Genomic DNA, 25211 nt, shown 5'->3' with positions numbered 1-25211 from the left:
GGCCAACCCTGACACAGAGGGGAGTGAGGGGGGCTCTGGTACAGCAAAAGCAGGAACTAAAGTGGCCATAACTAGGATTGCCCCAAACTGCAGCAGTAAAAGCTGGTCAGACCATTGAGGTCAGTTACAAAACCTCCCAAGGACTGCAGGGGTGAGATGCTGTGAGGCAAGGGGACATGTTATTCATGAGATCCTGGATGGTTGCTGCATCCTCTTGCACCCCAGGGAGCAGGTGTGCAACTGCGCTTGCTCAGTCAAGCTCTGTTGAGACTGTCCTGTGCCTGTTTCCTCTGGGCTCAGAGCTTCAGGATGGAGACAACACCCTCACCCCCTCACCGTTCTCTTTATTTACAGACACAACATCAGCTGGGGGTGTGGAGACGAGAATGGCACCTTGCAAAGCATCTGCCCTCCCAGGCAGCGCTGTGCCTGCAGCAACGACTTTGCAGGCTCTGTGCAGTGGGAGGGTGGGTGGATGTGTGGTGCAGGCTCCACGACATGGGGAAGCCAGCTGGTTGACCAAAAGGCAATACACCTCTCCATGGCTGAGCCTCCTTTGCCTTCTGATTCATCTATTTCCACCGGCCGCCCACCATGGTCTTCCCACGGGCAGCCTTTGACCTGGAAGGGAAGCAGAAAAGCACATGCAAAAAAGCATTAGTGACCGTGAAAGGAGGGACAAGGTGGGTGCCATCAGCAGTCCTGCAAAGAGGATGGAGCCATCTCTGGTTGATGCTCACTGCCCTGTGGAAAAGAAGGTCATTAGTGGCCCCAGGTAAATGGGACCTGAGTCTGTTCATGTGTTTTGGGACCCTCTGGGAACAAGCTCATGCATTTTACCAGCTGTTTCTAAGGACCCCTAATTCCCTTCCCATGTTTCTCCCTCCAAGGATCCCTCAGAGAAGATTCAATGAGTTGGATCTCTAGTTGTGAAGGGATAACAACGGCTGCAGGATCCCTCTCCCAAGAACCAGAAGCTGTGAAGCTGTTAGCCAGGACCCACCACATCACTCTCTTTAACCAGCATCAGAGGAACAGGCGCTGCTCTGGGCATGGGTCAGCAGAAGAGAAAAGAAGGAAGAGGCTTGGGTGGACAGTGAAGGTCATTTCTGGCATGTCATCCTGAGAGTCACCAGCGCAGCTTTGGCTGGCAATCCTTGGCATTGCCTCCTCCCTCAGCCCTACTGTGAGCCTGATGTCAGCCCCAGCATCCATGCAGCACACGTGCAGTGGGAGACACACAGCACTCAGAAAATGCCTGTACTCACCCTTTGCTGCAGTAGCAGGCCATTTTGGGGCAGAAGAGAAGAGAGATTTTGTGTAAGCAGGAGGGAGATGGTGCTACCTGACATGCGGGGCAGGCTGAGCATCTCTCATGCGAGATGGCACTGCGGGATGGGGATGCGAGAGCAGCATGGTGCTCCTGAGGGTAGGGGTTAAACACCCACCTCCACCCTCAGTCCTGTCCAGGCAATGTGGACACAGGGACAGACTCCCCTGATCTTGCAGGGCTGCACAGCTCCTGCAGACCATGGGATTTCCCCTCCTACACAAGCTGGGATCTCCAGCACCTTCCCTGAGATTCTGGGCAGAGTCACTGCAGGGATGGGGGTGGCTGGAGGCTGGCAGGACCCCACACAAGGACATAATGTCCCACGTGCAGAGGTGGGTTCTCCGTGGGGCCCGTCCCCAGCTGGAGTCTCTGGGGCAGGGGGAAGCTGGTGGAGGTGAGAGGCAATGGGGATCTGTCAATGGGAGAAGAGCAGAAGGGACTGAGGTCCCTGCACTAGACTTGCAGGTCCATGAACAGCAAGTACCAGTAGGACAGGGGGCAGGAGTGGAAAGGACAGGAGGTCGCTCTGTGAGGGTGCAAGAGAGCCAGGAGATACACAAGGAGGGAACTGGGGCCAGGGGAGCAGGCAGCTGGAAGGGCAGGAGGCATCAAGAAAGGATGCTCAGCCTGCCCAGGGACTTACACTTTCTGGTGATCACTGACACGATTTCGGAGGACGTTGATCTGCAAGAGAAACACAGGCAGATGGTGAGGTCTGACAAGATGCCCCACACCCGGCCAGGGACAAGGGTTGGGGTGAAGATGCATCACTGCTCTCTATTCCCCAGCAGTTCTTGCATGGGTTTAGCATGGGGCTGTGATGTGCAGCACAGCGGGAAGCCCCAGGGGCTGGGAGGTCACAGGGCCACCACACAGCCCCTTTCACCAGCTGCCACATCCTCCAGCATTTCACAGCTCTGTGCTCAGCCTTGCCAGGGTGGCTGGCAGCCACTGGAAGGGTTGGTTTGATCCTGTCTCATCTCCAGAAAGGAGGCAGATGTGGCTTTGCCTGCAGTGGTGTAGGGCCTCTCAGGTGTTTGTCACCCCATGTGCTAAGCGGGGCACAGTCCTTTTCTGAAGCAACCAGCTTCCCTGCGACAGCACCATCAGTCAGACAACTCATCTCCCAGGTGGGGAGCATCCAGACAGAGCAGCCAGGCACACAGAGGGCAAGCTCCTGGAGGGCCATGTGGCTCACCTCGTATTTCTGCCGCTTGAACTTTTCCTGCAGGTCAAATTTCTCAGCCTCCAGATCACGAATAGTTTGCCATAGCTCCTTGGCCTTGTCCCTGTGGGAAGAGCCGGCTGGTGTCAGCGCAGAAAAGGGATGTGGCTCACAGGGAGCTCACTGCAGGGGCAGGGCAGCGATGCCACCATCTCGCCTTCTCCCCCAGGACGGGTCTCTGAAGGCTCCATGCCCAGATGGGGATGTGCGATGCCAGGTCCCACGCATGGACCAGAGCCGTGGGTGAGGTTGGGATGACGTATGGGGACACGCGTGTCCCACGCATGTGAGCGCGGCTCCCTCTGATGGCCGGCGCTGTCATCAGCAGCCTGGCCGTGGTGGCCTGGCAGAGCCACAGAGCCCACATCCCCGGTGGTGTGTCACAGCCTGTCTCCCAGCTGTGCCATCACCCTCTTGACTGGACTGCAAGCCCCAGGCAGCCCGCCCCGGCCCAGGATCCTGCCCAGGAGGTGGAACCCAAAGCAGATCCCCTGTCCCGGCCATCCCTCCGGCAGCCCATGCTCACCTCAGCTTGTCTTCATTGAGGTGGTCGATGTTCAGGGGCTTCCGACGTTCGCTGAGGATCTTCTTCTTCTTTTCCCGCTCTGTTTGCTTCTTCCCACCTTTTTTCTCTGACTGAGGAAACCATCAGTCCATTGGAGGGAAGGAAATCTGCCCAGCCTTTGCTCTACCCCTATCCCCAGTTCTGCCCCCAACACTCTCAGCTTTTGGGACACCAGAAGCACATGAGGTCCTCAAGAAAATTTTGGCAATAGTGGGCAAGACAAGCCCCACCCCCATCCCTGTCCCTGAGGTGAGGCTGGGCCCGCCCGGGCCAGCATCTTCAAAGCAGAGCTCCCAGCTCACTTTGGCTCTCCGATTGCTGCTGTGGCCCAACAGCGGTGGCCTGTATTCTTCTGCTTGTAGAGACCACAGTCTACAACACTGACAACACGCCTGGCACAGTGAGGCCAGCCCCTGGCTGATCCCTTCCCAGGAGCACCAGCAGCCTCATTGCAACTGCTCAGGGTAGACTCACACCTTCTGCATGTAGCCTCCAAAATGCAGCATGTTGGAGAAAGCTTTCTTCTTCCGCGCTTCCTCCTCAGCCTTCTTCCTTGCCTCCTCTTCCTCTTTGCGAGCTCTTTCTTCCTGTCAGGGTCAGAAGTGGGTCAGCAGCAAACAGAGACCTCACAGCCAGGCTTGCATTACCCAAGACCAGCCCAAGCCTCCTGTTCCCAGAGGGAGACTCACGGCCATGCGGGCTTGGCGCTCCTTCTCCCTCTCACTGCGAATCCGCTGCTGCTCTGCCCTCTCCGCTCGCCGCTGTTCCTGCAGAAGAAGACGACCTTGACTTCAACACCCCGGGAAATCTGCATCCTCTCTGTCCCTAAGGACACATCCCTGACCCCAAAAGTCCTGAGAGCCCCAAGGGCAGATCTGTTGCTCCCACATCTCCCAAGGGAGCATGTGGAACAGTGACCATGGGGAAAGGTGCATCTCTGTTAGGCACCACAGCATCGCAGCAGCCAGACCAGGGGCTTCCCAGGCACTGAGGTACAAGATCTGGCTCAAATCTCAAGCTCTGTCTTGCAGGGACAGGGGATGTCTCAGGTCTTGCTGTCAGGACTGCAGGGAAAGGATCACGGCTGTGTGCCCACAGGGGAGAGGGTGGCAACAACAAGATGGGGAAGGCTGCAGACATACAATCCTGTCCTTGAGAGACAGGAGCTCCTCTTCCTCCTTCTTCCTGCTCTCAAAGTGGGCTTCAATAAGGGCCTGCAGTTCATTCAGGTCCTTTTCCATGCGCTTGCGGTGAATGTCCTGCACCAGAGAGAAGCAGCAGCAGTGGCTACACTCCCACAAGTGAAGCCCTCCAGGAGCTGCTGAGCTGCTGGGCACAGTGTGGAGGAGCGATGCGAGGGGATCACTTCACAGGGGCTGACACTGAGTGCACTACTTACATCAAAATCCAGTCTCTCACCATCTGGGATTTTGGGAGGCACCAGGTTTGGCATGAAGACCCTGCAATTGAAGGTGAGCAGAAGGATGGTGAGCCTGCAGCAGATTCCTGGGACAGGATGGTGCCTTTCATCCATGTGTTGATCTACCCACCCCTCCTCTCTGAGCCTCGCAGTCCCCAGGGGTGCAGAGTGAGCACATTTTGAGGACAGGAACATGTAATGCTGCTTGCTAGAGGTTGCCAGCTGGACAGCCTCAGAGGAAGACCTCTGGCATTCCTGGAAGCACTCCAAGGCGCCCGCATGGCTGGAATAACTCTGCAAGCTGCAGGCAACTTGGCCATGACGCTTTGCCAGGCTCCCTGGGGCTGGCAGACACCCCACTGCTCACCCAAAAGAGCACAGAGGAACTTGTGCTCCAGTGTGACCTGGAATGGGGAGCTGGAAACTGTCCTTTCATCCTCTGTGGGCTTGAGGGAGGGCAGGAGATGCTCAGTAGGGACACATAAAGATACAAAGGGATAAAGAGATCATAGCTGAGGAGAGATCTGCCTCTCAGACTGCACCATCCCAGGGGTCCATGAGGACCTGCAGGTTCCTGGCAATGGTTCATGGCCTCCCTCCTTCAGGCAAGTGCTCCTGTCCCAGGAATGCTGGCAAATGCCTGCCTCATGCCAGCTGTGGCCAGGAGCATACTGGAGAAGCAAGACCCTGGCTGTTCCATGGACTATGTACCCCAGGCTGAGGTGCACACAGATTTTTTCCATCTGCAGGGCCACAGGGCAGCTGGGCTTCCTCCAAGGAGCACACAAAATGCTTCAAGACCTCATTCTCAGGATCTGAGAATCTGCCTGTTTCTCTCAGTTTTAATTTCCATGTCCTAGTCCCCACTCTGCTTTCATGATTTTGAGGCCTCACTGCCTCATGCCCTTTGTGGACCATGGTGCTAAGCCCATCACATGGAGCCTCTGCCCTGGCACAGCTCCTAGTTCAGACCTTGCACCAGAGAAAATGCACCAACACTTACTTGGGCTTTGGCTTCGATTCACCTGTGAGTCCCCAGGAGCAGGAGAGAAAGACAACGTTAGTGTCACAGAGGCATTTGCTTTCACACCTTGACCCAAAGCCCACAACACTGAGCTAAGCTACTGCTCTCTCCCAGCAGCACAGGCTGCACTGTGGATCATCCTCCAGCAAAGATGCACACAGTGAGATGTCCATCTGTGTGTGAAAACCTGACACACATGTTGATGTTCCTGGATGAGCAGAAAGGCATTTGGTACCTGCTTGCACAGGCAAAGGGATAGTCCCTCCCACCCCAGAGAGGAACTACGATGGATACTTCACCTTCCCCAGGCTCCTGCTCTCGGTCCCCCTCTCCACCTGTGGAAAACACGATGCTTTGGCTCCCAGAGGCCAGCCCTGCTGTGCACCCTGCCCACGGACACAGCGGGGTGGTTCAGCCAGGCGGTTCCTTTCTGCCCCATGCTTATCCCCACTGCAAAACCCAGCTCCATCCCTCCAGGATGAACAGGGAGAGAGCAGGTGCCTCATGGACATCCCTCCCTCACAGACAGACCAGGAGAGGCCCAGGTCTTCTCCAGGAGGAACCCAGACAAGCTTTGCAAGAGCTCATGCTGGGAAAACAGTAGTACTACCCTCTCCTGTATTTTGGGTGAATTTCTTACCTAGGCAGCAAAAAGTCATCCCTCCTGCAGGCCTTCTGCTGCCCCAGCCCTGGCAGAGGACAGGCCTAGGGCAGCTCTGCCCTATTTACTGCAGATTCTCTCTCTCCAGCAGCAAATGAATTCAATACTGAAAACCCTGTTACAAGGGCCCAGTGCCTTGGGGAACTGAAATGGCCCAAACCGTCTCCTCCGCTCCTACTTTACCTTCTCCTGGTGCTTTCGTTTCATCTTCTTGTTCTGTTTCAAAAGCAATGGGGAGAATATGAGCATCCGTGGGGAAGGGCAGTCACATCCCCCAGCACAGAGGGGTCCTGGCACCCTAACTCGGGGAGCATGGCTGGGATCTGAACCTGCCCCACCAGCCGTGACAACATGGGGACACACACCAGACAACCCCATCTGCTCCAAAGAGGTCTCATGAAGGCCAGTGCTCTTTGGATGGTGAGACACATCAGAGCATGACCCCAGCTCTGGAAATCCCCCCTCTAAGGCTACATAGATATCTTGGTGGAATGGGCTTAACTCATTTTTGGCATTATTTCAGAGTGCTGGACACAAACTGTTTGATCAGCAACCAGAAGAAAACACCATTATCCTCATGCTTGCAGGGCCAAGGCACTCAGGAGATCAGTAAAGGGCAGCTCAGTTTTGACACTTCCTTACTGGAAACTACAGATACGGGAGAGAGCTGCCTCTCTGTGCTACTAGCCCTCTGTCACAGGCTGTGCTGGGACATCCCAGACCCTGCTCAGCACCCCACCAAAGTGGATCATGGCTCCAGCCGAGCCATGGGAGCTCGATGGCAAAGCCACCACGCACCTTCTGCCTTGGTTTCTTCTGTCTCCTCCTCCACCTCCTCTACCTGTTCTTCCTGACCTGTGGAATAATGGGCAGTGTGAGTCGAACAGCCGCCGCTCCTGCTGGCTCCCTGTGGACCCTGGTATTGGGACAACTGTGGCATGGAGCTGGCCCAGAGAGAGACCTGGGGGAGATGGAGCCACAGGAGAAAGAAGCAGCTGCTCAGAAAGCAAAGGGCTTTGCTCTAACCTTTACCCAAGGGCTGTTCTCTGTGCTTGGACAGGGAAAATAAATAATTGAAGGTTTTATAGCCACCTCCTGGTTTGTCCCTCATTCCCTCTCATACTATCATGCTCTTATAACCCGGGATGGGGGGGGAGTGATTTCTATTGCTCTCCTCTAGCCAGCAAAGAACAAGACTGGCTGGCATCAGAGAACGTGCCTTTGGCACCTTCACAATCTTATTTATGACACTGTTGGAGCATTTTTCCACTGGAGGGAGCAGTATCCCCACAAGAATCCTCCACTGGAGTCAGCGCAATGCTGAGGCCCACAGGTCCTGGGAAGACTTGTGGTCCCACAGCAAGAGAGAAGGAAAGAAAAAGAAGATAGCAAACCACAGGAGCATTTGGTTGATAAATAAAAGAGAGAAGCTACAGACACAGGAGCAGATACGTACAGCGCAGCAAGGAAGGAAGGAAGGAGTGCAAGAAGCAAGAGAGAGAAGTGGAAGAATGAAAGAAAACCATTTCCCAACCAGGGAGAGGCAAAAGACACACCAACCCACGACATATTCACAGCAGCAGTGGAGAGATGAAATAAAGAAAGGTGCAATAACTACCGTCTTCTTCCTCTATCCATTCTTCCTCTTCTGAGCCAGGGAGGAGGGAAAGGAATAAGTGCAGAGGTTAGTCAGACGCCGTAAAGCTGTGGGGTGTAGCTATGGCGTGCATGAGATGAGGACTCTAGCACTTCAGTGGTTTCCCCCTTGTACCTCTCTTTGCTTTTAATGTTCTAGATGTTTTGCTGTGCCGCAGCCCAGGCTGCCTGGCAGTGACCTGAAGCAGCAAGAGGCTCAACAAAACCCAGCTCCCAAACCCAGCCCCAAATGCACAGCCCAGCTGTGTCCCAGGGTGGCTGTGTGCACCATGGGGTTTGCTTCTTCATTGGACTGAGGCGGTTGGAGGTTTGTGCTTGAGCATCATTAATATACATTCGGCTGATGCTCCAGCTCCTGTCAAGTTATTGGGCTCACACCTCTGCCAACGCCCAAGTCCAGCATTTCTATCCCTGTTTTGAGCCAAGGGATCACTCTGACAAAAGAGATCCCAAGAAAATTCAGACTGGGTTTGATTCTACTGATGTTTCAGATGGAGAAATCTAGAACATGGTCTCATCTGCCTTTCCTGGTCATGAATTGCTCATTGCAGCCAAGGAGCTTACCACCACAACCCACCCAAGCAAAATACTGAACCAACAGCACTTGTCTCTTGGTCCTTGCAATCACCAGGCCCTAGAGCACTTACCTTCTTCCACATACTCCTCTTCAGAGAGCATACGTGTGAACAGGAGGAGGGAAGGGAAAAAGACGCAGGTTATTGAGGCTGCTCTGATCATTTCTTAGCTTCAGCCTTGGGGCAGCTGCAGATGCTCCATGTTCCCTTACCTTCCTGCTCCCTGCAAAGCACAACACAAATTTGCAGTTACAGTGATCTTCTGCAACAGGGCGCATGTGTTCATCAGTGAGGCCAAAGGGGAATTTGAAATTGCCTTAAGGGTGGCTCCCCTTCTTCCTAGCAATGGGCAACGACTGCTGGGCAGGCTGCAGTGCGGCACACTGCAAGGTGGCAGTGGGGATGGGACAAGACCCAGATCACACTTGAGGCTGCGGACAGTAGGAGCTGAAGTGCTCAACTGACACTTTAACAGTGGTCAGAGCACAAGACTGTTTTGCAGCTTGAGAAGATCAAGTGACCATGGCCTGTAATCCTACAAATGGGCAGATCACATCCCATCTCTACCCCAAAGTCTTTTCCCGACCTCAAGGGAGATGCAGAGTCTGTCCTCAGGTGTGTCTAAGGGATGCTGGGCAGTGGGGTCAGACTGATTGCCAAGATATGCAAAGCTGTTGTGGCATTTAAACTAAGAGAAGGATTCAGATTACACTTTCTGCTGGTGGATGAGAAGTAGGAGCTGTGTTTGTGTGACGCCTAGAACCACATAGCTCAGATATTGAGCCCCTTCTCTTCAGCATATGTCTCATGGTCCAGCAGCCCTCACCAGCAGAAGTTGCCCTGAAATTTGGCCCTTGGGGAGTGATGCTCTGGATGTGGCAGTAGGACCCCAGCAGCAGCAGACTGATTATATCAGCTTTTCCCAGCTCTATCTCACTGATTTGGACTACAGTAATTTTAATGCAGGGAATGTCCCTTCCCATGTATATGCTGATACAGCTCCTAACGGAAAACTCCCCACTGTTAGGGATCTCAGCACTATCATAAGAGCAATGCAGATGGGCACAGGGTGGGGGAATCCTAGGGCCCTTTCACGTGGGGTACTGGGGTAATGATGAGAGCTCATGCCCCCTAAACAGCACCCCTAAGCAATGCTCTGACCCTGCAGGATGGCAGGAATAAGGAGAAAGAAAGGGTGTTTAAAAACACACCACTTACTGCTCATATTCTTCAACAACCTCTTCGGAGTCCGACATGCCTGGTTATCTAGCAGAATTCAAGGCAGATTGGAAAAAGCAAGGGTTAGGAGCTGAGATAAGGACAAGCACAGCCCGTCCTCCAGCACCCGAGACACAGGCACAGAAATGCTGCATCTCACCAAAGCACTTGGATCTTCGAGCTGTCCCCAGCTAGGCTGTGACAGCGTTATCTCAACAGAGATAAGGCTCCCCCCTCCCCTCCCTCCCAGGATCACAGCTTGCCCCAAATAGAAGGCAGGATATTAGACACTGCCTCATGCAACACTGATAACTGCTGTCAGGAGCCATGTCCGGGACGCGCAGCCAATCTCAGGGTGCTGTGTTTGCTCAGGACACAGGCAAATAACCCAATTATAATGTTCAGCTTGTTTTGCTTCCTGACTATTCTTAGCTTCAGTTGGGAACTTGCAGGGACGTCCTGTTATCACAGATTTACAGTCCTGCACAAGCCACAGCATGAGGTCCTGGTGAGACCTCCCAGCCCAGCCCTCCAAGCGCGGAGCATGCTCTGGAAAGGGACGATCTGGGCTCAGCAGGAGCATTTGTTCCCTGGTCCTGGCCCTGAGACTGAGGTTAGCTAAAAAGAATAATTCACAGCCTGGTTTAGCAATAGGGCTAATAACTCTGCAGAAACAGCCATGATCGTATTCCCAGCACACCCATCTCCCTCACAACTGTGGCCAGGAGGATTACGCTCATTGTTCCACCTCATCTAGCTTCCACCCAATGCTCCACTGCAAGGTCTGCACAGACCAGCCCCATGATCAGGCCCAGCCCTGGGCAGCCCTGAGCATCAGCCCAAGCCCCTGCAGAGCCTGTCCGCAGCTTGCGTTCATGCCAGACCTCGGCAAAGCTGAGATGCAGCAGGACAACGCAAGGCAGATCTAGAAATAGCTTCCATGTGCTAAACCACCTGTTCCCAGAGCAGCGCCGCTTCACTTCTCCTTCTGCCGGGTGTCTGGGAACAACTGGTCCTGGCTACATCTGTTGAGCATTTATTACCCAGGATGGGTAGGACAGGCTTCAGGATCGCTTATTCAAGATGCTGAATCCAGGACTGGAATCCACAAGCATGGGAAAGATGCGTTACAGGAAGGGTGCCTCTGCATACCCATGGCTCCCGGGGGGTTGTCAAATCTCACTTCTGAGCAATGACTCAGAAGGTGCTTTTTGGAGACAAATTAAGTCAGAACTCAGCACTGTCTGCCTCGGGTTCACCGCCTGCTTCTGCCATCATCGTTCACTTCCCCAGTGTGCATCTGGGGCTTGACCCTAAGCACACCCCTCTCACACCATCCCCTCAATCTTTGCTCCCTGTTGAACATCAGTTCCTGGCCCTTCTTTTCACCCAGGCTCTGCATGGTCCTACTGCCCCCAGAATTTGGCTTCTGAACACCCAAGACTTCACGTGGTTCTCTCACAACACAAGAGTGGAGACTCCCTCCTGGCCATGACAGTGCAAACATGCATTTGTGAATGTTTATTTCTACATCTCTTTTCATCTCCTCTCTCATACATCACTAGATCCCATAGACCATTTGCTGAGGAACAACAACAAAACCAGGACTGTTAAGGAGTACACAAAAAAAGCTAATGTTACACCAGAAAATGTCGCTAGGAAATATTTATGCATCCTCTTCACAGAAACAGATAAACCTTTCCATCAAAGCTTTGAAATCTTGTTTTGAAAGAATTAGGGAAAGTCCAGCAGAGTTATTACAGAGTTAAAGAGGAAATATTGCACAAATTACTGATCGAAAAAAAATCTCCCATCATTTGCTGTGGATTAAATACTCCAGATATCCCTCCCACTCCTTAAAAACCCCCTCTCAATTAGCTCAGGCCTGGCTGGTCGAACCTCTGGGCCTGAGTTAATTCTCCACGGTTCACAGTCTCTGCTTTTCTCCAGGCTTCCCAGACGTGGAGCTCTCATTTCCCAACATTTGCTCCAGTGTGGGTCACGGCGCTGCTCCCTTCTGGCTTGGCAGGGTCAGACCATGCACAGGAGCATCCCACTTCTAACCCACCCTTTGGGCTGCCAGCGAGCCAGGGCCAGGCTGGCCTGACTCTCCCACAGGCATCGCATCCCTCCTGTCCCCTCCAGAAAGGAATAGGGATCTGTGAGACTTCCCCGGAACCAGGGCAGCCAAAATCCTTCTCAGCCACTTTGGCACACATTGGGGTGGTGCAAAAGGCGTTGGGCAAGTTGCTAATACAACCCGCTGGAGAGGGTCCTGATGTTTTATCCATGGGAATGCCTTCATGGCAAAAATACATCCCAGTGCAAGCGGCTGGGGAGGATCGTTAACCGTGAGCCAAAGCACTTCTGGGTCTTTAACAACTTCCCTTCCACTGAGCATCCTACGCCATGAGCAGGCACCCCGCCTCCTCAGCCTTACCTCTGCCGTGGGGCACCGGTGAGATCCCAAGGAGCCGAGGGGAAGCTGGCGGGCGTCTGGGAAATGCTCTTTGGGAGCAGGAGGCTTTAAGGGGGCTCCAGCGCCCACCCCGGGGCGGGCAGCGCCGGGAGGAATGTGCCCGGCGCCCAGCGAGGAATGCAACACTTGTGAGCTGCTATTTTGGCAGCCGCAGCCCTGGCCCCCTCCACCGCTCCCCCTTCCCCCCAGGAGCCCATATAAGCCCAAGCTATTGTGTGGCCTCAGAGATTTGCTATTTTAAACCCTCCTGACTGAGATACACGAGTGCCCAAGGGGTTGACACAAGCCAGCCAGCTGTCACTTTCTAGGGCCAGGGACACTGATAAGGCAGCGCTGCCGTGATCAGAGGATCGGACCCTCCATCACAGCCCCCAGCCCAGGCTCGCTCAGCCACTGCACTGGGTCCAAGATGCTGTAATGAGAAGCGAAGAGTCTCAGGCTGCTTTTACCCCACACACACCCCCAGGACACATTTGTCTCAGGTTTTTGCCTTTTTTCCTCTTGCCAGAAGAAGGGAAGCAATCAGTTCCCAGTCCCAGCCCAGGAGCACATGACGGGGAGCATCTAAGAAAGAGCAACTTTTATTAGGAAAAAAAAAAAAGGCACAGAGAAAATTAAGTCCTTTCCAAAGCCCAGCAAGCAAGATTAGATTCAGGGGCAGAAATAGAGTCCCACACCAAATTTGGACACCACAATGGTTGCTCAAGGCACAGCCCGATCCCGTTGAATGGCTCCAGCAGAAGGATTTGAGCATCATTTTATGGGCTGCCCATGGCACCCTAAAGCTGGCCTTGAGACAGCACCCTGCTTCCCTGCTGGGTGGGCTCAGCAGCCCAGGGAGTGCAGAACCAAGGGTCTGCACAGCCACAGGCAAAGGGCTCAGGAGGAAGAGTGAGAGGGAAATGGGGTTTGCAGAAGGAGTCCAGCACAGGGCTCTCAGCTCCATGCAACCCCCAAAATAGGGGCATGGCCAGCCCACCCTTCCTGTATCACTAAGTGAAAGGGGTCGCTGCTTGTAGGGGGCAGGCAAGAGTAAGGGCGAGGTGGAGAAGGCCAAGTCTTTGGCTCTGGCTCAGGTGTGTGTTGGAGGGAAGCACCAGGGCCATCAGGTCCACCCTTCTTCCATGAGGCATCTCCAAGTTACACTGGTGCACACGTTTGCCTTTGGTTGGGTCCCTCCAGCAGTGACAGCCTAGGAGGGGGCGTGACATCTGCCTGCTCCACCTCACCCCACATGAGCCAGGCAGCAGGGATGGACATGGTCCATGGACGTGCAGCTGAAACTCCCTTGGCCAGGCAGCTTCTTGCCCCACTGACATGATCCAGCTGCAAAGGAGACTGATCCTCTTTGCAAGCAGTTATGGAGCACAGCCAGACATTAGGCGCAAAACATCAAAACATTTTGGGGAAATAAGGCAAGAGTCTGCCTTCAGCATTGCAAGGAGTCTCCAGGCCTGGGCGCTCCCAGGCAGGCAGTGAGTGAGGACTGGGGGCGCAGGGATAATCTTCCAGTCTTCTTCCTTCCCATCCCACAAGCAGAAGACCCCAGCAACCTGGAGTGCACCTACACATGGCGTGGGAGACGCTCGTGGCAGTGGGCTGCTGGATGGTTGCGTAGGGCTGAGCTTTGGTCTTCAGAGCAAAACACTTTTTCCCAGATCATCTGATATTATTACAACTGATATTATTACAGCTGGAAAAGAAAGTGAGAAACAGTGAGGCTGGGCCTGAGGCTGCAAACCCTCAAAGGCAGCTACTTTATCCAGGACCATACTTGTCCCAAACAGGGGATGGGACAGGCAGTCATCCCCTAGATCCCACCACATGACACTTCCCTCCTCTTCCAGAGTAGAGCCCTTCTCACCCTCACAGCTGCCTCCAGTTGTCCCCTCCTGCTGACTCTCCCAAGTCATGGGGTCCTGGATGTCCCACACCCCTCTCCCCTCCATAGCCTGGTTCTCCCACACCTGCCCTGTGAGTGATGCACCAGTGGGCAGGTCCCGGCTCTGCCCTTAGCTCAGAGGATGCACCAGTTTTCAAAGCAGCTCCATGTCTACCTTGGTGTCTCCAGGAGTGTCTCCAGGCTGCTTTACCCAGACGTCACGGTTTGGCAGGCTGTTTATTTTCCTGATGTCCTGCAAACATCAAGAGACTCGTAAGTGTCACGAGAAGGTTTTCCCCATGTCTCATGTTCCGTGTTGCCTTTGTCTGACTTAAACCAAACCTTGCAGCATATGTGTTCCAGGTGAAACCAGCCAGCTTTGAGATCCTGCACCTGGTGGACCCTCAAAACCAAGTGCAGCTCCAGCCCACAGAGATGGATGGCAGCAGGTATTATTATAGGAAAAACTGATAAAGGAGCTGCAAACTTTACCCAAGAGTGACCCCAGGAGCAAACCCTTTCCTGGCAGACACAGAGCCAGCACAGCCTCCCAGTACAGACACGTTTGGGCAGTGCTAATCTCTGCAGCTCAGTGCTGGGGGTGCCCAGACTTGCCTGCCCGGGCTGCAGGGCTGGGCTGGAGCTGCCCCTCCTGGTCCTGTACCCAGGCTGCTCCAGGAGACTCTGCTATGAGCAGTGGCAAAACACCTTATTGCTGTAAACAGTGATACCTCCCCAGGACTTGCTGAACCTCTCCTTTTCAAGTACTCAGAGGCCAAAGGGTTTCCTGTCTGTCCCCCTTGCATCCCTGTCCTTGGAGCAGCCACGGTGGCAAAGTGCTGCCCTCTGAGACCCCTTAGCTGGGCACTTTGACCCCACAGCTACAAGACACCTTAGTTTTGGGGGCTGGGATACACTCAGGGATGCAGATCACTCTAGTCGCCACATGCAGCAGGACCTCTCAGTGCACACACAGTTCTCCAAGCCCTGCAGAGCCCAGTGCCAAAGGACTGAGCATATGGTTCATCTCCCACTGGCCTCCAGGTCAGAGATAGTCCTCCAGACAGTGATAGAGATGGGATCATGCTGGGGTGATCCCTCTCACTGATGGCAGGGTCAGGTCCCCCTGCATGTCTCCTGAGACACACATCCAGCTGGTGCCTGCTCCCTCCTCACCCCATCAAGGGCTGGGAGCAGCTGCCTTGGGCACTTTGGGATCAGGATCACAGCACAGTAACAAGTAGAGACCTGACATCTTGCCATGGTGGCCCTGCAGCACCCAAACCTCCAACCCTGGCTAAGCTCCTCTCAAACCCTTTAATGGGTTCAGCCAAGGGTCCATCAACCCTTCAAGCCCCACCACCCCAGGTGCAGGGACGTGTCCCACCAGGCTGCCTGGTCTCAGGGCTCTAGCCCAAGGTGTCAGCACAAGCCGGTACCTTGCTCTTTTCCTCCTTGACAGGTTCCTGAGTTCGGCTGATCCACAGATTAATGCGGGATGTCACCGATCCCGGGATCTTCAGATTGTCCTGTGGCACAGAGAGCAACACCAGGGTTACAGCAACAGCTCTTCCACTGTACGAATATAACCCGAGACAGCCCCCAAGGCATGGGGAGACTGAGCAAATCTGCAACAGGCAGACACCAGCCTACACCTTGGCCCCTTCCCAGCTCCTCAAATACCAGTGCATCGGCATGAACCCACACACTGCAGAGCACAGTTTCGGTGGCAGCTGGTGCCCAAGTCCAGCCCTGCCTGGTACCGCTCAGCAAGGACCGAACTCCCATCAAACTGCATCCAGGCAGCAGCCTTCTGGGCTGTGCGTTGGTATCCAAACAGGGAAAGATTTGTCTAAAAAGCTGCTGCCTCACCCAGCACAGGATCCTGCTTGAAGGTCCTCGCTCGGGCCAGCTCCTGCCCTTACCTTCCTGACAGCCAGTGACTCAGCCTTGCTGGGAGCACTCGCTTCAAAGAAGTTGCGCTTGCTGGCCACCCCCTCTGAGGACAGCAAGAGGCTCTTCTGAATAGTCAGGGATGATTTCACCACCTCTGAGCGCTGGGAGGAGAGAGGGGCATCAGCAGGGGTCGTGCCACACCCCAAGCAGTAAAAAGCAAAGTCCTACTTCTGTCTCATGTCCCGAGCCTGTTGGGATCTGCTTCCTCCCTGCCCATCACCAGCTCACGGATTGCCCCAATGCTCCCCCAGCAGGGCCGTGCAGCATCCCCATGACCCTCTCCAAGTGATAACCCCTCCCTGCTTCTAAAACCTAAGGCCAATCCCTTTTTCTGGCTGGGACCATTTTCTTCAACCCTATTAACTCTGGTTGTTTGGTGTAGCTCAGTCCCTCTCTCCCTTCCCTGCTCAGCTCCAGGCCACCCCTCTCCCTCACCCCACACATCCCTCCCATGCCAGTCCGGCTATGCCAAGGGGTTTTGGTACCTGCACTGCTGAGGTGTACTTTTCCAGCTTCTCCCCAATAGTGGTGCTGCTACCTGGGATCCTCAAACTCGCGCTGGTGAAGAAGAGGGGAGACAGTTGGACACAGTCCCCTCAGGATTTCCTGGGACTCAGCCCATGGTCCTGGGGGACTCCACTTGGCAGAAGACCCCATCCGACCCAGGCATTCCTGCATCCATCTGCCAAGTGAACCAAGGCAGCTCATTCCCTGCTGGTGACCAAGATCGCTGGGTCTCACCACCTAACTAGGGCCACATGTACATTGAAAAATAGCACCGAGCTCCTCCATTTACCCTGTCTTCACCACTGCCAGGTCTGAACTGCTTCTTTACCAATATCAGTACAAGTTTGCCTATAGTTTGCATATATGCAATTCCAGATGCCCATAAAGCCCCACACCCTGCCCTGCATTCAGAGGTGGGGGAGGGCATCTTATAGACTCCGTGCATTCAGACCTCAGCTCTTGGTTCCTCAACAGTTTTTAAGCCAGCTGTCCAAACTTTGCCATGGAGATGTGGAAGATCACTTGATCTGATCACCAAAGCCAGATCAGGTTGCTCATGGACCTGTATAGTGGGTTTTGATATCTCCAAGAATGGGACCCTGTTGTGGTGCTGCACCACTCAACACTTAACCATTCCTGTGCAGGCACAAGCACTGATGAGAAACTATATCAACCAAGAGACAGCAGGATCTAGCTGGGGGGATCTTGTACAGAAGCTGTGCGTTGGACATTGACCTCTGCTAAGCATTGCTGCCTGGTCAGCCAGACACCTTGGGGACCAATGTTCAGCAAACTTGTGCCAGGGCACTCACTGATACGAGGTCCCATTACCTCCTTCTCCTCCCTTGGAAAACAAAGGGTGACAATTCCTGCCCACCAAGACCAAAGTAATATGAAAAGAGGTGCTGACCTCCTTGTGAGAGGGCTTTGGCTTTCTTCTTTCTGTTTTCTTGAGATCACCTGGAAGACACAAGGACAAGAGATAGCAAAGACATCTTTGGCTACCAAACTGTCTTGGACTCATCTCCCCCATTTTCAAGCAAGCTCCATTTTCACCCACACCAGAGTTTATCCAATATCTGAAAGCTCCCCAGACTAAAGACACTTTATAGTGTTACCAGTTTTATTCCCAATAAAGCACCATAAAAGTCAGTTAAGCCTAGCCAGTCAGCTCTGATTCACAGCAGGGAGGTTCTCAACAGCTCTTGGTTTTCCCAGCCTCTCTAAGCACTTTATTCCAGAGATCTTTTCTGGGGGGCTAGAATTGAAGATATTCTCAGGGATGTAACAAGGGACAAGAAGGAAGATGGATTTTATTTTTATCCTGTGCTCTCAGAGAAGACTAGAAATGCTGGAAGGCAGATGGTCATTCCTCTGACTCTGGAAAATCTGAGGACAATGAGCTCCCTGTTTTCTCATCGCTTCCTACAAGTTTCCACACCAGCACAAAGCGTAGGAACATGGAACATGTTCATCATCACAGGCCTTCAGTCAGACACAAAGAAGGAAAATGGAGGAGGGACTGAAGCAGAACTGCAACACCCAGATCAAGGATGGATTTTGAACACACTTTTGGGAATAGGCTCTGCCAACATAACCTAGAGACCAAAGCAACCCTTCCTTCCCCCCATCCTCCACTGCCGAAATGGGGGTCTTTCTCCCACTTGCTTTAGTTCTTACCCGAAAGGAGACAGTTCTTGGGCTGGTTCGTCTGATGGAGCTGCTGTAGGTGATGTGAGTTGGAGAAGTATCTGACTTCTTTGCAGGTTCATCTTGGATGGGAGACAGCTGTATTACCTCCTTCGAGGGATTCCTGGATGGTCGCTGAGGAAAAAGCAGACATCTGATGCATCCCTGCAGAGTTTGCAGAGAAGGTTGAGGTGCAGGGAGAAAGGCAGCCAGGGTGGGAACCGGTTTGGAGGCTGGAGTTTGAGATCAAAATCCTCCAAACTTTGACTGTCTCACTTGGATACACAAAGACCCAAATGCCTCTTCAGGGAAACCGTGATGGCCATCAGTAGGGGCTTGCTGGAGAAGGTTATCAGAATAGCACATGTAAGGGAGGGAAAGGAAGTTTGCAGCTCTCAGAAGAACCTTCCCCAAGAGCCTACGGGTCCTATTTCCCTCCTGGTACTTTTGGGCTCTCCCTCTCTCTGTTGTCCTCCCAGCAACCAGGACTCTGCACCCCAGGGGTTGGTGCCTTGTCCATTCCTGCTCACCTGCTGGTCCAGAGATGAGGTCACCACCACGGCTGTCTTCTCCTCCATGCTGCGGCTTCCCTGTCTGGTCAGAATCTTCACTTCACGGAGCCGGCAGCCCCCCAGCTCCGGCGATGCCCGCCGCTGTGTCTCCACAACCTCTTTCTTCTGCTCCCCACAAGGTGTCCCCACACCTTGTCCCTCTTTGTCCTGGAGCCGTCCCCTCACCATCACCTTCCTCTCTGAGGCTGGCTCTGGGTGCTGGTCTCCTGGTGGGTCCCCTCTACCCTTGGCCGCATCCTGACCCTGCTCTCCAGTCTGGATGCTCTCCTGCCCCATGCGTGGCTGCGTCCCTGCCTCTGCGCGGCTTGTCCCCACCCCTGGATCCTGCTGCTCCTTCTTCTGCCTCCGCTTTTCAGAGATGGCCATTGGGGACCTTGTCCGTCTCCCTTCTTGTGTCTTCAGCACCTCCGAGAGCTTACACTCTTCCCTGTCCTCCGGAGACACTGGCTTCACCAGGGATTGAGGTCTAGAGACAGGGACAAAATGGGGATTAAACCTGAGCACCGTGGAGCCAGAGCACTGGCTTTGATGCTGCAGGTGAGGTTAACCCAGGTGAAAGGCTCAGGGTGGGGAGGCTGTAAAAATCCCACCGACATCCTGAAGTCACCCCTGCAGACCAGGACTTGCAGCCACACTCATCCCCATCACCCCAGATAGGCTATCCAAGGACAAATTTGGATTAAAAGTATTTTTTTTCTTTTTTGGGGCAGAGATCAAGCATTTCTGCAGCCTCATCCTAGGACATCAGCATCCACCAAGTCCTGTGCCAAAAAGCTGTAGGCTCAGACCAGCGTGCTGGGTCTGCTGCTGGATGAGATGTGTGTCTGTGGCTCTTCACTGGACCAGAAAAAATACCACTATCTTTAAGTTTAAACTGTTGGTTGTAAATCAGTCTGCTATTGCAGGGTCCGATCACAGTCCCAATACATTCTGCAAAGCAGTCGTTTCCCCTCCTTCCCTCAGGCACCACATTTGGGAAGGGACAGATAGGACATTAGTCCAGGGCCATGCAGGCTGTAACTATACAGTCTCTGGGAGTTGGGAAGGAGATGGGATAAAGTTTGCCCTCATCCTGAATCGCAATCACCACATGGCTGGCCTGTGCTAGCACCAGGGAAGGGGGATTTGTCCTGTCTAGCTTGTTCATATTAGTCATGTCCAATTCCTGTTCAACCCATATTCAAGCCAAGCATCCTACCTTCATCCTGTCTGAAACAGAGGGAATCACCTCTAGAACAAGAGTCTCACTCTGGACAAAAACCACCTAAATACTGGACATTTCCAGAATCAATTTAGAGAGTGGGTCAGGTTGTGTAAGGGTAGCCTGATCTCAGGGCACCCCCAAATCCCAGCTCCCTGCAGCAAGGGACTTTGGGAGCACCACTGCAAAGCCCTTGGGTCACCTCCCCCATTCAGCAAAGGACATACAACATCACTGCAATGTTCAGAGGAGGAGGAGAAGAGCCAGCCAGGGTCTGCATGCTCGATTCAGCTGCCCTGCAGAGATGGGTGTCTGTCTGCTCTTACCTGTTCAAGATCCCACTAGGGGATGGCCAGCACCCACCCAAGTTCAACCTCAGCACCAACCCTCACCCTGGCGCATCAGCTCCCTGTCCATGAGACATGTTGAGGCCCATGACTGAGCCCACCAGAGGTAGACCCCTCTTCTTGTACTCCTGCTGTGAAGCCCACCCCTCTGCCCAGTGGCCCATCGGACCCCTGCTCTTCCCACAGCTCAGCCCACTCTCATCCAGAAGAGACTCCCACCAACTGCAGCAGCTTTAGCTCAGGGTTGAGAAAAACAAGGCAGCAAGCTGCAAGCCATGAGCATCATGAGTAAAACTGATGCTAGCAGGACCCCACACACCTGCTGGAAGCTGGGCTGGTGTCTTTCCCAGGACTAGGAGGTTCTTCATCCATCGATGTGGAGGACAGCAGGCTCCGGTGCCTTCGCCGGCGCTCTCTTTGCTGCTCTTCTTCATCCTCAAGGGTCCTCTGCCTGGCCAGGCTGTTTGGGATGAAACATAAGGGCATGGTGTGGCTGTGTCCTGCGTGAGGATCTTGCAGCCCTGATGCCAAACAAGAAAGGAGACTGAAACACCCTTGGGCAAGGGCCAAGGGCTGTTGGAGGTTGCCTTCCCCAGCTGCTGCACAGGGCTAGAGGAGAGGGATGCCAACTTGAGCCAGGTGTCGCAAAGTGACACTCGGAAGATGCAGGCATTTCCCAACACAAGCACTTGATGTTACAACTCCTAATTTCATCTGTTAGAGGGAGCACTCATTTAAAAGGAATCCCTACATTAAGCAAACCTTCCTGGGCAAGGATATTTAACCTTGTAACTCAGCAAGGCGAGGACCCTAGAGCCACCACATAGATCTCAACCACATAAACTGGAAGGGTAACCACTAGTGGCAGAAGATTTTAGCCCCAATGCGAGTTGTGGCAATGGCATTTTAATTTTTATTGAGAAAAAGCCTCAGATGCAAAAGCATCAGAGGCTGAAGGCTGACAAGCTCTGCCTGGAAACAGGGACAGCAGGAGCTCTTCTTACTCCCTGCGTGTGGCTGGGACTGGGAATTGTTTATAATCACAGATTGTACCTAAAAGACAAGGTTTGGAACGATCTTTAAAGATTTTATTTTGCACAAGTCAAATGTATTTTTTTTTTGATAAAATGCCACACTAAATAAAAAGCTGTTTGGAAAACAGCAGCTTTCTTCTCCTTCCTTTGTGCAGAACCTGTCCACCCTCTCTGCCAGTGCATGAACTGTGATGGAAAATATTTTTATTGGCTGGATTGAGCTTTTCACAACAGTGTTCATCTACCTACAGCACTAGTCCTCTAGCAGCTGCAAACGCATGCAGGGGTCCCAGCAGAGCTCCCAGCACCCCCAAAAGCCTGATGGGGCAGAGCCCTCCCTGCACAGGATCCGTCCCGTCGCAGCACCCCAGCTCTGTAGCTGGCACTCCAGTCTCATCCAGACTCAGGGTTTACTTTGAATTTGACTTTTGAGAGCATGAAAGTCAGAGCAGGTCTGGGCCCGTGGTATCACTAACATCGTTGTGGACACGGTGACTCGCAGCGTGGTTTACAAGTTACTGTGTAATGAAAGCTGGGTCATAAATTAAACCACATTACCCCCCGCAACTATTTGCCGCTTCTGTTCTTCCTGGTCAAGGGAGGCGGGGGAGCACGAAAGGGTCAGTGGAGCAGAACGGAGAGCAAAGGGGGGGCCGGGTCCTGGCTGGGAGCTCAGTGCCTGTTTGGGGACAGCGCAATGCCGGAGAGTGTGCTGCCCTTCCCTCCCGCTGCCTCCATCCCCATCGCCCCTTGCACCCCCAAGCAGCCCTCACACCCCAACAGCACACCCACTGCTGGGGGTCCGGGTGGTCCCCGATGCCATGCTTGGCATTGGCAGAGATGGGGATGGAGAAGGCTGGGACCTGCCCCAGGGAGCCCGTGAGCATCTCCAGCGGCCCTCACCCCCCAGGGACACCTCCCTGTTCAGCTCCTTGCGCTGTGCTTGCCTCCATGAGCCTGACCCTGTAAATATTTGTACACAGCTTAGCTGCACTGGGAAGGCAGCACGGCTTTATTTGCATGGCACGGTGTGATCTCCTGGTGCAGCAATCACTGCACACACACATTCCCACCCGGCAAGGTTAGCACGTGTGTGGGGATGTACACACGCAGGTGCCTCTGCTAAGAGCTCTTATCCCTCAAGCAGTGATAGCGTGGAGCACTAATTCTGGTTTAAATCCACTTGAGAGCCAGTTACTTCTTTGTTTTTGCATGCACAGGCTCCTTTGAAATGAAAATGAGATTTTCCTGCCTTGAATTTGTTTGGCTCCTTCAGAGGCAGCACATAACCTGGCATGATCAACATGCAGTTTCTCATTATTTATAATTAAGTAATCCACCCATTAGGCTATGGATTTGCTTTGCCAATCTTTCCCTCCTCTTTTCAAAGAGGGATTCATTTTCCACTGTCTTACCTTTTTTAACCTCAAAGAGATGAATAAAAAAATATTGGCAAGTCTCCCCCTGCCTTGTCTTCTCCTGCCCTGTTAATCATTAGTGCTGAGATATCTGACATTTATGCTGTTTCAGTGAATGCTGTCTCATCTAATGAGAGAGGAGAAACTGCCTTCCTGGGTTGTGAAACAACCTGGGTGCAGGACCCCACTGGGCCTGTGTTCAGGCAGGTCTGTTGCTCAGAGGAGGTGGATCTGGATGGGGCTGGGATGCCCTCTGGATCCATCCCATCCATGACGGAGGCAGGGTGTGAGCTGGAAATCTCTGAGAAATGGGGTCTCAATTCCCTTTTCTGGGCTGGTCGTGTCTTACTCAAAGTACTGAGCTTTGCAATTAAGTCTTGGAGCCATCACATCTGCTTAAACTAGGATTTCTGACATGTTTTGTGGCAGAGTATGGTTGCATTTGAGTCCCCATCAGCCCGTCTGTGCAGCCGAGGTTGGCGGTGCTTGCCCTGGGGTCTGCAGGAGGTTGGGAGTGATCCCCACATCACCCAGGCTTGGTGTGAGCCCCTGACTCACCCCACAATGCCCAGGAGCTTCACCTCCCCCAGCTCCCAGTCAAGCCAAAATCACTTTTTAGGAAAGATCGAGCGGAGCGGCCAATGCCGCGGGGCCGCGGGGATCGTTCAGCGACTGCGGATGAATCAGGGCTTGCTCAGCACCGGATGGGCAGAGGCTGCAACCTCCGCACAGCAGAGCCAGGACACGCACCCAGGGGCTGTACGAATACGGGGCCAATGAAAAACCCCACAGATGGCTCCAGATCAAGTCTGGAGACACAGCCCAGCCAGACTGTACCCCAAAGAGAGGCAAACCAGATCAAAAATATATCTAACATGGGGGACAGATGCATTTCCAGAGCCATTTTCCTACGCAGTGCTCAGCTTCCCCAGGAGCAAAAACAAAAATGCCTCTGATCTTGCCCACCCACAAGAAACTCCAACAGTGCCAAGATCTCAACAGAGCTGGCACCACCTGGGCAAGCAACACCCCCACGCCAGTTGCCCCCTCTTCTCATCCTCCCCAACACCCCTCGGCCAAGACTGACCGTGTCAGCAGCCCACCCTCACTCCCTCCCTCCTGCCGGTGGAAAGGGTTAAGCATTAAACCACAGCACCTACCTGGAGAGATCAGACCAGTTCCTTCTGCCAAGAGACATTCCTGCTTTCTGTGAGATTCAGAGAGTCCCCAAAACTTGTGCAGGCATCAAGGCCAAGGTGCTGTTGGACCCGCGAGGATCAGCGCTGCCTGGACACTCTGCTCCCTGAGGAGCAAGGAACTCCCTGCAAGGTTATTTCCCTGTGCACCTTTACCCTGCCTGCAACCCGTTTACCACCACACTGCATCACATGGTTTCTTATCTACCTTGACAGAGGCAAGGCTGTAATTTGTCTACTAGCAGCGCCGTGCAAAAGACGCCCTGCCCAGGAGTGCCACGCAAAAGCAAATCACTCCTCTCTGCCTGCTGTGCCAGGGTTTGAGCAGAGACCCGCGCTCGGGGCTCGATCCATCCAGGTCTCCCAGGGTTTCGGAGACAACTCCCTGCAAAGAACCTGTTTTACCAGCCGCTCTCCACCAGTCAACAACTCCTCCAACACCAGTGGAGGAGGTGAATTACCTTGGGCTGAGTGGGAGGAGGCTGGCTCCCAGGGATCCAAAACAGTCATTAAAACACCTCCATCTGGGCGCAGTCCAGCCCTTTCCAAAGAACATGGGAGGGTGCCCTGCTCCTTTCAGCCTTTTCTGGATGCCTTGGATTGAGCTGTCATGGCCTCCCTGTCATTACGAGCTTTGCTGCAGTAGAGAGAACTCATGAAGTCTCAGAGGAAGTGGCTGAAGCATGGGGATGCCCAATATTTGGGTGCCAAAGCCCTGTGGCAGAGGAGAGCTCTGTGCCCAGGCTCATCCCATGCCTGGACTGAGTCCATCAAAGCTATTGTCCCCCTGGGCTGGCCCTGAGAGCCTGTACCCCCATGCTCACACAGGGCAACACTCTCCTTCAAAGGGCAGGTGTGAAGGCAGTGTGGGGACTGTCTTAGCAGGGTGACAGGGGTACCCAGACTGTACCCAGGGGTACCAGAGCTGGGTCCAAGCCTGGTTTTTACTGGGGTCCAGCCCCAGGGCGCAGCATGGCCAGGACCCCAGTGCTCCCACTGTTGGGGGCAGCTGTCACAGTGGATGTCCGTGGAAAAAGCCACCTGGGACCCCTTGACTACAAACTCAGCCTCTGATCCCGGTAAGATCCATCTCTCTGCAAGCCTGAGGGACTGGTTTTAAGGTTGGGCTTGCCATGCATGCCTCCAGCCCACAGGGGTGTGCCTGGGCCATGAGCAACCAAAGGAACTATTTTAATCACAGGTTCCTGATTAAAATCCCATTTCTAAAAGATAGCCCTGTCGAATGAGCCGTC

The 25211-nt window shown here is 53.7% G+C and overlaps 2 protein-coding genes across 3 annotated transcripts; both read right to left on the bottom strand.

Annotated features, from left to right (window-relative positions):
- Positions 1-324: 324 nt before the first annotated feature.
- TNNT2 (troponin T2, cardiac type) lies at positions 325-12196 on the bottom strand. The gene is made up of 15 exons (XM_074850621.1): positions 12118-12196; positions 9667-9725; positions 8532-8549; positions 7027-7083; positions 6412-6444; positions 5867-5902; positions 5547-5568; positions 4523-4583; positions 4266-4382; positions 3813-3890; positions 3600-3710; positions 3085-3194; positions 2532-2622; positions 1977-2017; positions 325-1274 (listed from the first exon to the last, which is right to left on the bottom strand). Exons 8-15 carry the CDS (start codon positions 4574-4576, stop codon positions 1265-1267), a joined length of 612 nt encoding a protein of 203 aa, XP_074706722.1. The 5' UTR covers positions 4577-4583; positions 5547-5568; positions 5867-5902; positions 6412-6444; positions 7027-7083; positions 8532-8549; positions 9667-9725; positions 12118-12196; the 3' UTR covers positions 325-1264.
- Positions 12197-12721: 525 nt separating this feature from the next.
- On the bottom strand, positions 12722-24113 carry LAD1 (ladinin 1). 2 transcript variants are annotated; one of them, XM_074850169.1, is made up of 10 exons: positions 23923-24113; positions 20630-20770; positions 18721-19228; positions 18182-18325; positions 17412-17461; positions 16480-16552; positions 15964-16095; positions 15478-15567; positions 14214-14291; positions 12722-13849 (listed from the first exon to the last, which is right to left on the bottom strand). In XM_074850169.1, exons 1-10 carry the CDS (start codon positions 23958-23960, stop codon positions 13844-13846), a joined length of 1260 nt encoding a protein of 419 aa, XP_074706270.1. In that variant the 5' UTR covers positions 23961-24113; the 3' UTR covers positions 12722-13843. The 2 variants fall into 2 exon arrangements, with proteins under 2 accessions (XP_074706270.1, XP_074706271.1); XM_074850170.1 differs by having other exon boundaries at positions 12722-13834.
- Between the last annotated feature and the right edge of the window lie 1098 nt (positions 24114-25211).

This window comes from Strix aluco, chromosome 25, assembly GCF_031877795.1.
Source record: "Strix aluco isolate bStrAlu1 chromosome 25, bStrAlu1.hap1, whole genome shotgun sequence".
Classification (NCBI taxonomy): Eukaryota; Metazoa; Chordata; class Aves; order Strigiformes; family Strigidae; genus Strix; species Strix aluco.
This window is presented reverse-complemented; position numbering and strand designations above follow the sequence as displayed.